The sequence below is a fragment of the Hordeum vulgare genome, chromosome 1H (genome assembly GCF_904849725.1).
Source record: "Hordeum vulgare subsp. vulgare chromosome 1H, MorexV3_pseudomolecules_assembly, whole genome shotgun sequence".
Taxonomy (NCBI): domain Eukaryota; kingdom Viridiplantae; phylum Streptophyta; class Magnoliopsida; order Poales; family Poaceae; genus Hordeum; species Hordeum vulgare.
In genome coordinates this window covers 420,533,582-420,548,273 of record NC_058518.1, presented here as the reverse complement: position 1 = coordinate 420,548,273, position 14,692 = coordinate 420,533,582, and the positions used below count along the sequence as shown (strand labels likewise).

The 14,692-nt window shown below is 43.8% G+C and overlaps 1 protein-coding gene and 1 long non-coding RNA gene across 3 annotated transcripts; one reads left to right on the top strand and one right to left on the bottom strand.

Moving 5' to 3' along the window:
- Positions 1 to 438: 438 nt before the first annotated feature.
- Positions 439 to 3,835, top strand: LOC123412637. Of its 2 annotated transcripts, none has more exons than XM_045105588.1 (7): positions 439 to 791; positions 881 to 961; positions 1,528 to 1,592; positions 2,299 to 2,378; positions 2,813 to 2,896; positions 3,039 to 3,147; positions 3,466 to 3,835. In XM_045105588.1, exons 1-7 carry the CDS (start codon positions 522 to 524, stop codon positions 3,602 to 3,604), a joined length of 828 nt encoding a protein of 275 aa, XP_044961523.1. In that variant the 5' UTR covers positions 439 to 521; the 3' UTR covers positions 3,605 to 3,835. The 2 variants fall into 2 exon arrangements, with proteins under 2 accessions (XP_044961523.1, XP_044961528.1); XM_045105593.1 differs by having other exon boundaries at positions 441 to 791; positions 1,558 to 1,592.
- An 892-nt stretch (positions 3,836 to 4,727) lies between these two features.
- Positions 4,728 to 7,338, bottom strand: LOC123412631. Its single transcript, XR_006613551.1, has 2 exons — positions 7,199 to 7,338; positions 4,728 to 4,965 (listed from the first exon to the last, which is right to left on the bottom strand). It is a non-coding gene; the product is annotated as an uncharacterized LOC123412631 (long non-coding RNA).
- Between the last annotated feature and the right edge of the window lie 7,354 nt (positions 7,339 to 14,692).

Genomic DNA, 14,692 nt, shown 5'->3' with positions numbered 1-14,692 from the left:
TGTAAAATCATCTTGATGGGTTTTCCGACGGAAGCGATAGCCTCTTTATTATTAATTAAGGTAAAGATACGCGACGGGCTGCAATTTAAAAAAACGAACCGTTTTCTGCCATTTATGGATGGCATAATGGTAATTTATTACAACTTTGAGGATAGTTTCAATAACAAACGATCAGAAATCATGAGAGAGAGAGAGAGAGAGAGAGAGAGAGAGAGAGAGAGAGAGAGAGAGAGAGAGAGAGAGAGAGAGAGAGAGAGAGAGAGAGAGAGAGAGAGAGAGAGAGAGAGAGAGAGAGAGAGAGCGCTCTCCTCTCTCATCGATCCATCGTGTGGTGTTGAGTTGATGCGGATATGCCCTATTCTAATTTCTAATGCGACGGAACATGAAGGTCCAACGGAAGCATGCATGTCCATGTAGCACTCTCACGAACAATAGAGCCGAGTTGCGGCACAGTTCCTCCGCACGAGCCAGGCACGTTCCGCTCGCGCGCGGCGCCGGAACGACAAAGGGGTGCCCCCGTGATGGCCGCCTCTCTGGCTGCCTCACCCTCCTTCCCGCCGCGCAACCACCCCTTCGCACGGAGCGTGCCCTTGGCGTTGCCGCGGCGAGGCGCGGCCCGCCGCACCCTCCCCGTCCCGGCGCACGCCGTCGGGGGCGGGGGCGGGGACGGAGGCGGCGAGGGAGGTGCGGGGAGGATACTGGACCCGCTCGCCACGCCCTTGCAGGTCCTCGGCCTCGACGCCTCGGCCGGCTACTCCGCCGCGCAGCTCAAGGCCGCCTTCCGCGCCCGGGTAGTGTACTGCCTCCCGCTCGCTGCAATAAGCGTAGCTTTGCAAGGGCTTAGTCACCAGTGACTTAACATTGTGAGCTCTCGTTACAGGTAAAGGAATTCCATCCTGACGTTTGCAAGGACACAGAGAATGCAGATTTAATAATGAGGCGAGTACTCGAGGCCTATGAGGTAATCGTGTTTTACAGAAGTTCGCTGGATTGCTGCCATAACAAATACTCTCTCTCCGCCCCAAAATAAGTGACTCAAAAGTTACTCAATTTTGCACTAAAGTAGTGTAAAATTGAGTCATTTTTCAGTCACTTATTTTGGGACGGAGGGAGTACATACTGTAGTTATTGAACTGAGCCATCACAACTAACAAGCCTAGTTTGGCCTTAAGGGTTCCTGGAAATGTTGCTTTTTGTATTTCCTGGAAAACCTTGCTACTGTAGTTTGCAATCCTTTGTTCATGTCCTTGCACTGCACATAGGGGGCTGATGTACTAGTGTAAATATTGCCACATTTAAAAAAAATCTTGCTAAAAAATTCAGGACCCCTAAAAGAACTCATGATATAAAGCAGGGCGCATAGTTACTAACAGAAACAGAATATGCATACAGGAGTTGTATGTATTTCTTATTATTTCTCCCTTCACCAGCTATGATCAAACTAGGGTAAATCATGTCGGTATCAAATAACTCAATATTATCCTTTGGGTCATTATTTCCTAATTTTCACCTTCTGTTTACATATTGCTATTAGTTACACTGCTTCGTTTCACGCAGATGTTATCTGGTAACCAAGGAATGATGATTGAAAGGTAGTAAATTCTTCCATGAGCTTGTATTTTAACGTATGATACTATGATGCAATGTTGATTGGATTAGTCTGTTTATATTTGTATGCTACTTTTGTAGCCAATTCTGGAACATTTGCTTCCTTCCATCGGTTGGGTCATAAGTCATATCAGCTGTTTGTCATGACAATCTTGAATATGTTCCAGGTGCAGTGTATGAAGCAGCAGTGATAGTTTCCAAGGATATTTATAAGTTAAAATAACCCTATATAGTAAAATTCTGAAACATGTACACCCTCCGTCCGGGATTACTTGTCACAAAAATGAATAATAATGGATGTATTTTATTTCTAGATACATCCATTATTATCCATTTTTGTGACAAGTAATTTCGGACGGAGGGAGTATATTTGAAGGGATGTATTGTCAAAGACTGATCAGGAAACTCTACAGTTGTACAGAGGTTGCCTGAAAATAAATTGTTAAAAAGGGAAGGGTATATATGTGGGTTAATAGATGTTAATGAGGTTTAAGGTACAAGGACCAGTAAATCTACTGAATACAATCTGGCTATGTCTTGTCGACTTAGTTTGAAGGTCCAAACCAAATGAGGCCTTTACATTCTTTCTAGGCATCTAAATAGTACAAGAGTGATTTATGCAACTATGCACAAACTTAAAAATATTCTCGGGAAAATCAACTCATGTGTATGCACTGGAATGTTGTGCAGGAACAATATTGACCCATTTGATGAACCTGAGTGTGAAGCTCGCGACATATTTGTCAATGAACTTCTATGTATTGGCACTGGTACTTATCTCGCATCATATTGTTTCTTTATCTGGTTATCAGAGCATGTTCTATACTGTAGTTGGTGTGAAGCATGTGGTTTGGTGCTAATTAAATACAAAGTGTTTGCATTGGCACTGATAAACTAAACTTTACTGAAGCAGATCTTTTCTCCGATAACCCTAACTTTACGAGATTTATGACCTGCTAAATTGTCTACTACCACAAGATATGCTTTCTTCAGAATTTAAACAAATGCACTATTGTTTTATTTAGAATAGGTATATGGCTTTAATATTGTGTTTATGTGTCGAACCCACTGAGTTCGGTTGGTTTCCTTGTTTTGAGAGCTAACACACATGTTTCATGGCCGAGCACACTTTAAACGCTTGTACAATTCGACGTATTTTGGCAGCTTGATCTTATAATTGAGAAATAATTGATATTTTCTGCAGGATGCCCATATTCTTGTGTTAAAAGGGCACCTCATGCATTTGCATTTGCAGATGACATTGGTACAGCTCGTGCAATATCTCAAGGTAGGCTGAACGTTACCATTTGACTTAATTGGGAACCCCATAGTATATTATCGCCAATGAATTCTTTGCTGTCAGCTTGTGCAATACTGCTATCTCAATACCTTTTGTTTTCTGTGAAATAATGTAGCCTTCTATTTTTCAGGTAATGGTGATGATTACTCTGTCCAACTTGCTGTTGGGCAGTGTCCGAGAAAGTGCATATACTATGTGACACCTTGCCAGCGTACTATTTTGGAGGAAGTTCTTGCTAGGTAAATATTACCATCTGAACTTGAGATATTTTCACGGATTACTGAGGGGGACATGTACCTACATATCACTTTTATTCTACCATACGTTTCTTAATTCCACATTTCATTTTTTCTATGGTTTTCTGTAATTAGACGTGAAAAAGAGCAAAGAAGCATTCTTAGCTCGTCTTGCCAATGAAACATGTTATTTTTAATTGGTCCCAGTTTTTTCATCAGAAAAAGGGCAGGCTATCTGTGATATACATCGGTAGTTGCATGCATTCCCCAACCACAAAACCTATGCTAATCTCTCTTCCCCAATGCGGATGTATGCCACAGCATATTGATGACGCCATGGGACCTCTCTGAAGCAGCAGTTCTGGATTCGCTCACGTCAAAAGCAATGTTTGAGAATAACAGGTACTCGAAGCCCAAAAGAGAAGCAAAATCATCTTCTGACTATGTTGATTGGATCTGATCTGCTCCTGAAGAACAACCAAACACTGACAGTCTCAACCAAATTGTTTAGTCGTATGTTATGATGAGCATATTGTTGTAGTGTAGTGTGTAGTTGTATATATGACAAGGCAAACCTTTTTCCTTTTGTCTGAAATTGGCAAAGTATACTGTTTGTTTTGTGTATACCATGGAACTGGATGTGCGAGGAAAAAGGTCAGAAATTCGTAGTGGGTTTCAAAGTGTGCGAAAACATATCCTAGACAATGGATTTATGTTGGAAATTCGAAGTAGCATACAAAAAATGTTAAAAGAAAATCACACGTCTCAGTGCTTGATTCTAGTGTACGCATGCAATATTGATTGCTAAAACCATAAATCGTGTGCTCTTTGCAGGAAAAAGACAAGTTAGTACAAAAAAAGTTTTTTAGAGCACTAAAATCTGTGCTTTTTGTCCGGGACACAAAACAGAGTAATGCTAGTTCTTGCAAGTTACTTAAACCTTTGTAAGCACTTACCTAAGTTTATCATTTTCGCACAAAAACTCAGGCATGGAAATTGATAAGAATGTTTGTCGGGACCCCGATCCTAAGCCATACACATCCAGCCCGTAACACATCATACAATTTTGTGGCCTCACGTACGGTACATAACAGCTGCCACCTTACCTTGGCCGGATCGTTTGCGTCTTTTGGCTCACGTATATGAATATTTAGTTAGCATCCATATGTCAAGAACCCGGGTCAACATGACTAGTTATAGACCCAAGTGGCGCAACCATACAGGAACAAGCATACATAACCCAGCAATGCGGGTGTCGGCCATCAGCGTCTGTAGACGAATCGTAGCAAGCTACAAGGAATGCATTACACCGCGTGACATTTCCCCGTACGGACAAACACATCAGCAAAGAAGGATACATGCCGGTCAATCAATGTGTCCGGAGCAGTAGCAAGCTACCAAGGCTCAGTGAAAGCACAAAAGAGGCATTTCCGCATAAGTAAGGCTACTACAAGGATACAACTAGGTGTCGAATGCCACACATACAATGCATTTCAAAGCATTAACACAATATGCACGATATGTGTAGATACAATATGGCATCACAACATAACTCTATGACTCAAGTATTTATTAAAAACTCATAAGAGTCAACATAGTGTGATATTATAAACAGGGGTCACAAGACCCAAACACTCAAGTCATACAAGCAACAAGCGAAAGCATAACATATTTGGGTACACATATCTAGAAGATAAAAGGCTGAGAAAGCATGTCTATCTATAAGACCCTCCATAGGAACTAGACCTCTATCTCGGATCCCAAGCTACTCGGTCAACATCGATCTTATCGTCGAAACCACTAGCGAGACTAGAGTCTCCTCTGCAAAACATAAATTAAGCAACAGTGAGTACAGAGGCACTCAGCAAGACTTACATCATAACTAATTACATATGCATCAGTATCAACAAAACCGTTGTGAGGTTTAATGCAACAAGCCATCTTTGACTCAGTGGCTATCCTCTACTACGACTACCAACAGTTTAATAATGTGAGAAAGCGCACACGAGTCCACTAGCTAGTCACCACAACAATACATCACTATGGATCCACTCCCGTCTCCCTACGAGAAGGCCATCCATAGCATTCACACTTATCTTTCACATTTTACAGTAGCCACTTCAAGTTGTCTATGACCATATAAGTTTCCAAGTAGTCCATATCCGCGGACGCGGCTATTCGAATAGATGAACACCCTGCAAGGGTGTACTTCTTCACACACGCTCTCACCATTTATCACCATATGCACGTCATGCATCTCAGCAACCTTCAAGCGGAAGCACTAGCGTGGGCGTCGGCCACGACCTGACTAACCACACAAGACTCTAGTCCATGTTTATCGCCTATTTGAATGGTTCCCAAGCCCACCTCAATGGATGGTACTACGCTTGGTACACCGGGCCACGATGCCTAGTCTGTCCCAAGCCCACGTGTACGGGTTGCCACTCGGTAGACTACTAGCATGACCTACAAACACCAGAAACTAGCTGCAACTCCTGGACAAAGATCTAGGCGATTAATAAGTTGAGAGAGTCAGTTAAGGAACCCAATGTGTGGTAGTAGCTAGTCTTGGATAACATACACATGACTCGGTTTTTAAGGGCGGTCCGAATGAGACAACCCACCATGTACTCCTACATGGCCTCTCATCGCTACCTTTACCAAATCAGGTTCACGCACTTAGCTTTCATCTTTAGAACATGATCACATTCATTCCAAACCATCACCCAGATGGATCAGACCTGACATGACTCTTAACATAGCAAGCATGGCAGGGATAAGGCATAACATGGCTCAAGAATCTACCAGGTATGCTAGGTTACTTGGTTCAACTATTTACTCTCACAATGACAGGTCATGCACATGAATGGGTTCAAATACCGTAACAGGTAACAGTTGAAATGTATTGTCCTAATGCAATAAGTGAGAGCAAGAGCGAGAGAGTGAGGTTGTATTGGAATGCTCAAGGGGGTTTGCTTGCTTGATAAAATGTCAACATGTTACTGTTCCTTAGATGGATACTCGATTGTACCCTTCAGAACAGGACCTAACATGAAGAAACAACCATCAAAGGGGAACAAATCAATACACATCAAATGCAACAATATGATGCATGAATATGACATGGCAATATGATGTGGTTTCGCCTAATGCACCTAGAAACAGATTTAAATGAAGTAGGTTTGAACCCAAGGTTCAAATTCAACTCCATATACGAGGCTACATAATGCATTTTGAACAAAATGTCAAACATCTCCTATTTAGGTTACTATATCATGCATAAAAATAGTACAGATGGATTCTTTGGATTTTTTGATAATTTTTCATATATAATTTATTTCACTTGAAGTTACGGTTGAATTTCTATGTAATTTACAAGTTTTAGCAATTCCTGGAATTTATTTAAAATCACAAAGTAGTTATTGCGTGAGCCTTGTGTTACAATGATGTCAGGAGGTCAAGGGCGCCAGCCCAGGTCAAACCTGTGGCTGGGCCACACATGTCGGTGGCTCAGGGTTAACAGGGTTTATTTAGATTTAACTCTCTGTTAATTTGGTTAGGTGGGGCCCTTCGTCAGTGACCCAGGGGTTAATTAATAGGGGGTTAGCGCTAAATTAAAACCCTGACCAGCGGGACCCACCAGCGAGTGGCTCAAGCGACGATGCTCGATGTCGGCGACCTCTGGAAGCGGCAGTGTGTGCGCTACCAGCCACTGGAGCGGCGACAGAGACCACTGGGGCATAGCCCGTGCTCGCCCGCATCCAAAGCAGCAGGCTGGGGTGCGGGGAATGCCGGAGCTGACGACAACGACGCCAGAGGCGAGGCCGAAGCTCGGCCAGGACGGGCTCGACTCTAGGAGACACGGGAGAAGGAGATGGTGGTCGATGAAGCTTCTACAGACCCCTACGAGCACGCCGGAGTGCTCAAACGAGCAGGGCAGGTGCTCTGGCCACACCGGCCATGTCGCCGGCGGCAAGAGCTCTCGGCCCCGGTAGCTAGAGGGCTAGAAGGGAGGAAAATGACGGGGCAAGGGGGAAAAGCAATCGGGGCTCACCGCGGAGCTATTGGCGCTGACGGTAGGATCAGAGGCATGTTGTGGCTGGCGAATCGATGGCGGCAAGACACGATGACCGACGACGATGAGGTGGATGGATGCGTCGATTCGGGGCCTCTAGGCTCGATTCCTACGGCGGGAGGACACGGAAGGGCCTCGGAGCTGGCTGTGGCTGTCACGGCGATGCGTCCATGGCGGTTTCGGCAAGAAGCAGAGGGCGAGGGAGAGAGAGGGGGAGAAAATGAGCTGGAGGGCGGGATGGAAGAGGACGGCTTTGGGGGTCCTTGTGAAGCTATGAGGGGGTGTTTGTTTCCACTGACTTATTGGTTTAGTGACTTAAAAAAGTTTCTATAAGTTCCACCTAAACTAAACACAAGGGACTTATTGAAACTTATTGTGGTGATTTGAGGCTTATCAAATAAGACTCTCAGGGAGGAGCTTATTGGGACTTATCCCGGACCGGACCTACCCCGCGTCGTTCCAGGCTCGGTCCAAGCACGCCGCCCCGCCTCTCGGTCCAATCGCCGCCGCCGCCCCGCCTCTCGCCCCGCCTCTCGCTCCGTCGGTTCGGTTCACCGCCCCGTCCCGTTCGTTCCGTCGCCCCGTCGCCGCCCCGTCCCGTTCGTTCCGTCGCCCCGTTTCTGCCTCGGTTCGTCGCCCCATCGCCGCCCCGTCCCGTTCGTTCCGTCGCCCCGTTTCTGCCTCGGTTCTCGCCCCGTCGCCGCCCCGTCCCGTTCGTTCATCGCCCCATTTCCGCCTCGTTGCAGCGGTGCTTATCCTGTGTGCAACATGGACTTATAAGTCTTTATAAACAAACAGGTAGGGACTTGGGACTTATAAGTCCCTGTAAACAAACATATAGGGACTTATGACTTATAAGTTGAGACTTAAAAATTCCTAGAACTTATGAAACAAACAGGGCCTTAGCTGCCTCGAGCCCAAGCGGAAAGCAGGAGGTGGCTGAGCGCGTGCTTGCACGCTGCGGGCACACGCCCTCCTACCTACTTGCACGAGGTTGAAGACGATGGAGCTAGGCTCGGCCAGCTAGGCTTCCCCGGGTGAGTTGGCCCAGGTAGCTCTTCTTCCTATTTTTTATTTGTTTTGTTTTTCTATTATTTGCAATATGTTTCTGAATTAGTAAATATACTAAAACAATTTATAAAAATATTAAACCTTTTCTGGGCACTAAACGAAATATTCCAAAAGGCCCTACCAAGTTTCATATTTATTGGAGCTATATACTTATTTATAATATTTTATAACTCCAATTCAAATTGTTAATTCAATAAGCAAAAGTGGCATGTAAAAATATGCTTCATCACTCGTTGATGTTTCCACATTTTGCCAGAGATGAGGAACATTTTTGGAGAGCCATTCCCATTCATTGAAAATCATTTTAGATGAGCCTATTTGAATTCAAATAGTGCTAGGGTTTTGATCATCCCCATTTCAGTTTTAAAGAAAATTTAAACATGATGCAATCACAACCATGAACCTTGGTGCATGTTAAAAGTAGGGATGTGACAACTAACCACCATTTAAAAGAATCTCATCTCGAGATTCAGGAGTCGTCGAAAAAAGGGCGGGGTACTCAAGTCGAAGACAATCTTCTCGCTCCCACGTAGCTTCATTCTCGGAATGATGGGACCATTGAACCTTTAGAAACTTTATGTTCCTACGCCGGGTGATACGCTTAGCTTGATCGATAATACGAACATGGTATTCTCGGTAATTGAGGTTATCTTGGAGATCAAGCGTTTCGTGGTCCACTTCGCGGATAGGATCCTTGAAGCAACGCCTGAGTTGAGAAACGTGGAAGACATCATGAACTCTGGAAAGCTGAGGGGGCAGTTCTAATTGATAGGCAACTTCTCCTTGTTTAGCAAGAATGCTAAAAGGATCAACGTAAGGGGGCAGTTCTAATTGATAGGCAACTTCTCCTCATTTAGTAAGAATGCTAAAAGGACCAATGTAACGAGGAGCCAACTTGCCCTTGATACCAAATCGATGGGTACCCTTCAAAGGAGTAACTCGAAGGTAAGCCTTTTCATCAACCTCATAAGTTACTTCCTTATGATGGCGGTCATACTAGCTCTTCTAACGAGGTTGAGTTGTCTTGAGATTCCTGCGGATAATGCAAACTTGCTCTTCTGCCTCCTGGATCAAATCTGGTCCAAAGAATTGTATCTCGCGTGTTCCTGACCAGTTCAAAGGTGTTCGACACCTTCGTCCATAAAGAACTTCAAAAGGAGCTTTGGCCAAACTGGATTGGTAGCTATTGTTATAAGAAAGTTCGGCAAATGGAAGGCACTTCTCCCAATCCATTCCAAATGATATAACACAAGCTCGGAGCATGTCTTCCAGAATTTGATTGACTCTTTTGACTTGATCACTTGACTAAGGGTGAAAAGCGATGCTAAAAGAGAGATGGGTTCCCATAGCATTCTGGAAACTTTCCCAAAATCGATAGGTGAAAAGACTTCCGCAGTCTAAATTGATTTCCAATGGAACACCATGAAAGGACGCTATTCGAGAGATATATAATTCAACCAATTGACTAGCAGTGATACTCTCTCGGACAAGAAGGAAATGATCCACTTTGGAAAGGGGATCAATAACCACAAAGATAGCATTATTCCCTTTCTTGGTCCTCGGAAAACCAGTGATGAAATCTATTTCAACTTTATCCCTTTTCCACTCATGGATAGCTAAAGGCTGAAGGGTGTGAGCAGGCCTTTGATGCTCTGCCTTGATGCGACAAAAAATGTCGCAGTTAGCAATGAACTCATCGATTTCTCTCTTCATTCTGGTCCACCAGAACCTTTGGCGTAGGTCCTGATACATCTTGGTGCTGCCAGGGTGAATTGTGAGAGGAGATTCACGAGCTTCCTTAAGGATCAACTCTCGAAGTTGTTGCTTCTTAGGAACTACCAAACGGTTCCCAAAGTATATTAATTGCACCTCTATCATCCATGGAGAAACTACCAGCAACTCCCTTTGCAATATTATCCTTGATCCGGGTAATACCCACATCATACTGCTAGCTAGCTATAATCTGATCCTCCATGGTAGGTTTCGCCACCAAAGTAGAAAGGGATCCGCGAGGAACAATGTGAAGATTAAGCTTGCATAATTCCTCATGAAGAAGTGGTTGACCTTGTTGGAGCATGAGGTTGTTGCAATAGGTCTTATGACTTAGCATCAGCCATGACATTGGCCTTGCCTGGGGTGTAAGTAATTCCTAAGTCATAATCCATAATCAGCTCTAACCATTGTCTTTGTCTGATATTCAGATCTGGTTGGGTGAAGATATACTTCATACTTTGGTGATCGGTGTAAATCTCACAATGAGTACTAAGAAGGTAATGTCGCCATATCTTTAGTGCATGGACTACTACTGCAAGCTCCAAATCATGTGTTGGATAATTTTCCTCATGTGGGTGCAATTGTCAGGATGCATAGGCGATCACCTGTCGATCTTGTATAAGAACACATCCCAGCCCTTGTCTTGAGGTGTCGCAATAGATGATAAAGTCCTTAGAGAAATTAGGTGGCACAAGTATGGGAATAGAAGTCAGACGTCTTTTTAATTCCTGGAAACTATGCTCATATTGTGGCGTCCACTCGAACTTCTTATCTTTCTTGAGAAGTTCCGTCAAAGGCTTAGCAACTTTGGAGAAGTTCTCGATGAAATGGCGGCAATAGCTCGCTAAACAAGGAAACTCCTAACTTGCTTAATGTTTCAGGTGGAGTCTAGTCAAGGATGGCCTCAACTCTCTCAGGATTGACTATAATGCCCTTACCAGAAATCACATGGCCCACATAGGTCACTTCTGGAAACCAAAATTCACACTTGGAGAACTTGTCATAAAGACGGTGCTCTCTGAGTTTTTCTAGCACAAGTCTGAGATCAGCATGCTCTGCTTCATTCTTTCAGTAAATCCGTATATCATCGAGGTAAACCACGAAAAACTTATCCAGATACTCCATGCAGATTGAGTTCATCAGACGAGAGAATGTGGTTGGGGCATTGGTTAGACCAAAGGACATGACTGTGTACTCATATTTTCCATAACGAGTGACAAAAGATGTCTTGGGAATATCTCCATTATTGATTTTGATTTGATGGTAGCCTAACCTCAGATCCCTTTTGGAAAAGACCGAGGATCCAGCAAGTTGGTCATACAGATTGTTGATCCTGGGAAGTGGATACTTATTGTTTATTGTGACTAGATTGACAGGTTGGTAATCTACAACCATCTGATTCGTTCCATCCTTCTTTTTGACAAAGAGAACATGGCAAGCCCAAGGAAAAGAGCAAGGTCGGATGAAACCCTTTTGCAAGGACTCATCAAGTTATTTCTTAAGCTCGGCTACCTCCAAGGGTGCCATCTTATAGGGTATTTTGGGAATTGGAACAATTCCTAGGATGAGGTCTATCACAAATTCTACATCCCTGTCGGGAGGAATGCTTGACAGTTCTCCAAGAAAGACATTCAGAAAATCTCGGACTAACCGAATATCTTCAAGCCCAGGAAGAGGGTTGGCATTGATTGAATAGAGTTGACGCTCTACAACTCATGTTGAAACATTGACTATCTTGCCAGATGGGTGCATAAGCAGAACATACCTGGTGGAGCAATCAATCTTGGCATGATGAGTTGTCATCCAACCCATACTCAAGATGGTCTTAATATCTGAAGACTTGAGAATATCAACAAAGCAAGGAATACAAGTCTATCAACAAGGATTTCATTTCCATAGCTTATTCTTGTGGTCTGCCATCTAGACCCTGGATATGAATTTCAAAAGCAGTTGGCATATCACAAAATGACATGTCATGAAACCGGGCATAACTTTCCAAGATGAAAGAATGTGATGCCCTAGTATAAAAAAACTGATGATGGGCAACAATTGACAAGGAGCATTCCAAGGACGACATCTCGGTCATTATCAGCTTCTTCGGTTGAGATGTGATTCACAAATCCATGTTCACTGATGGTTGTCTTGGAATGGGTCATCTTGACTCATGGCTTGTCATGACCAATAGACTTCCCAGATAGAGTGCAATTTCGGGAAATGCGTCATGGCTCTCCACACTTGTAACAAATCCCTTGGGTTGAATGTGGAACCGTATTGACAGACGGTCCACCATTAGGTTTGGGTGGAGTATACAATGAAGTTGGGTGAGGCGCCACACAAGAGGGCCTCAGTACATATCTGGGTGGAAGTGCTGAGTTCGGAACCCAAATCCGAAACTTCTGAGATCCACAACCAGAAGAAGAACCATTGTCATGGGTGTGCTTACGAGACTTTTCATAAGTTGTCTGAGTCGTCTCTGCATTGATGGCCTTGTTCACCAGAACTTGGAAGGTAGCACAATCGTGTAAGTGAGGCTCACGACGCAACTTTGGGTTGAGACCCTTCCTGAACCTAGCCTGCTTCTTGGCATCGGTGGACACTTCTTCCGTGGCATAATGAGCAAGGTTCCCAAACTCTCGACTATGGGCATCAACAATCATCGTACCCTATATGAGATTACACAACTCTTTCGTCTTTGATCAATAAGACCCTGAGGAATGTGGTGCTCCCGAAAAGCCTCGGAGAAATCTTTCCAAGAAGTGATCTGGCCAGCTGGATACATAGCCTCATAGTTTTCCCAGCATAAGCTAGTAAGACCTTCCAGATGGTATGCAACAAAGGTGCCCTTGTCAGCTTCGGCTGCGCTAGCAGAACGTAGCTTATGTGTGATACTACAGAGCTAGTTATCTGCATCAAGTGGCTCAATGGAGTGATGGTAGGTTGGTGGGTATAGCTTGACGAAGTCATTGATGGTCACTCACTCATTACGTCGATGTGCGGTGTTCTCCTCAATACGTGTTAACAGACGGTTGGAATCACGCTTGTTCCTCTAAACGTCTAGCATAAAGTGTGCCAATGAGGGTGAATCAGGAAGAACTTCAGCATCCTTAGTTTCATGTCTCTGTCCCTTCTTACCGCCAATGGCAGTTTGGGTACTGTGTGATATCCTGATGATCAGAAACTAGGATTAATCAGGGTATCATTCTAGATAGATAGGAAGGAATGCAGAAGTATTAGATCTTCAAAGAAATCCCAGGGAAAATTGGATAGCATAACAGTTGTGAATGCTCAAAATTGAGACATCCTGCGAAAGATTTAGGTGGCACGACACCTTATAATCACAATCTCATGATTCTGATCAATCTAACGAGCTACACAAAAAGCACTCATGGACTAGAATGAGAGTCAGATCAACCATTCATATAAGTCTATGGAATCAACTCGAGGTCCTCATAGATAGGTAACAAGCCTAGTTCATAATCCCCGTAGAAAAGAAGAGGTGACTCAGAATCAGAATAACATGGGAAAAGGAGTAAAAGAGCTTGACGTTCCCTTCCACAATCAATTCCCTGATATAGCTAAAGAGTTGCTAGACTCAACATCGGCCATTTTGCTTGGTAATCCTACAATCAGTCAAGCTCTGATACCAACGCTGTCGGGACCCAGATACTAAGCCATACAAATCTAGCCTGTAACACATCATATAGCTTTGTGGCCTCAGGCACAGTACACGATGGCTTCCACCTTACCTTGGTCGGACCGTTTGCGCCTTTTGGATCACGTATATGAATATGTCGTTACATCCATATGTCAAGAACACGGGTCGACATGACTAGTTATGGACCCAAGTAGCGCAACCGTACAGGGTCAGACGTACATAACCGAGCAATGCAGGTGTCGGTCATCAGCGTGTGTAGACGAGTCATAGCAAGCTACAAGGACTCCATTACACCACGTGACATTTCCCCGTAGGGACACACACAACAACAAAGAAGGATACATGTCGGTCAATCAATGTGTCCGGAGCAGTAGCAAGCTACCAAGGCTCAGTGGAAGCACAAAGAGGCATTTCCCCATAAAGAAGGCTACTACAGGAATACAAGTAGGTGTCGAATCTCATAGCGGATCCCACATTAGCTCCAAGACGCTGGTCTCTCACTAGAAACGTAAATTCTTGAGCTAAGCGTATGGCCCGGTGGGTCCATAAAACTTACCCGGATAAGTTATATTATTGAACCATACAAAACAAAATGCAATAAAACCAAAGACAGATAAAGCAGCGAAACTATAAGACAAGTAAGCTTCTCCCGTAAATGAAACTTTAGCAAAAATCTCGTAAAACAAAAGGATACTCAATTAATATAATATAAACTCATTAAAGAAAATTGAGGGCATGCTTAGGTTAATGAATATGGTTCATTCATATATAATGCGTACACCCTGTGTAGGTTCTATCCTATAGGAATTTCACTATAGAAACTCGATAGGAAATGCATGTCAAAGCATTCACACAATATGCACGATATGTGTAGATACAACATAGCATCACAACATAACTCTATGACTCAAGTATTTATTAAAGACTCATAAGAGTCAACATAGTGTGATATTACAAACAAGTGGTCACAAGAC

Bases quoted from the DNA above. Each gene is read 5' to 3' on its own strand.
- LOC123412637 (XM_045105588.1), top strand. From the start codon at position 522: ATGGCCGCCTCTCTGGCTGCCTCACCCTCCTTCCCGCCGCGCAACCAC. The intron at 792-880 runs GTAGTGTACTGC...CTCTCGTTACAG, and splicing joins AGGCCGCCTTCCGCGCCCGG to GTAAAGGAATTCCATCCTGA. The intron at 2,379-2,812 runs GTACTTATCTCG...TATTTTCTGCAG, and splicing joins ACTTCTATGTATTGGCACTG to GATGCCCATATTCTTGTGTT.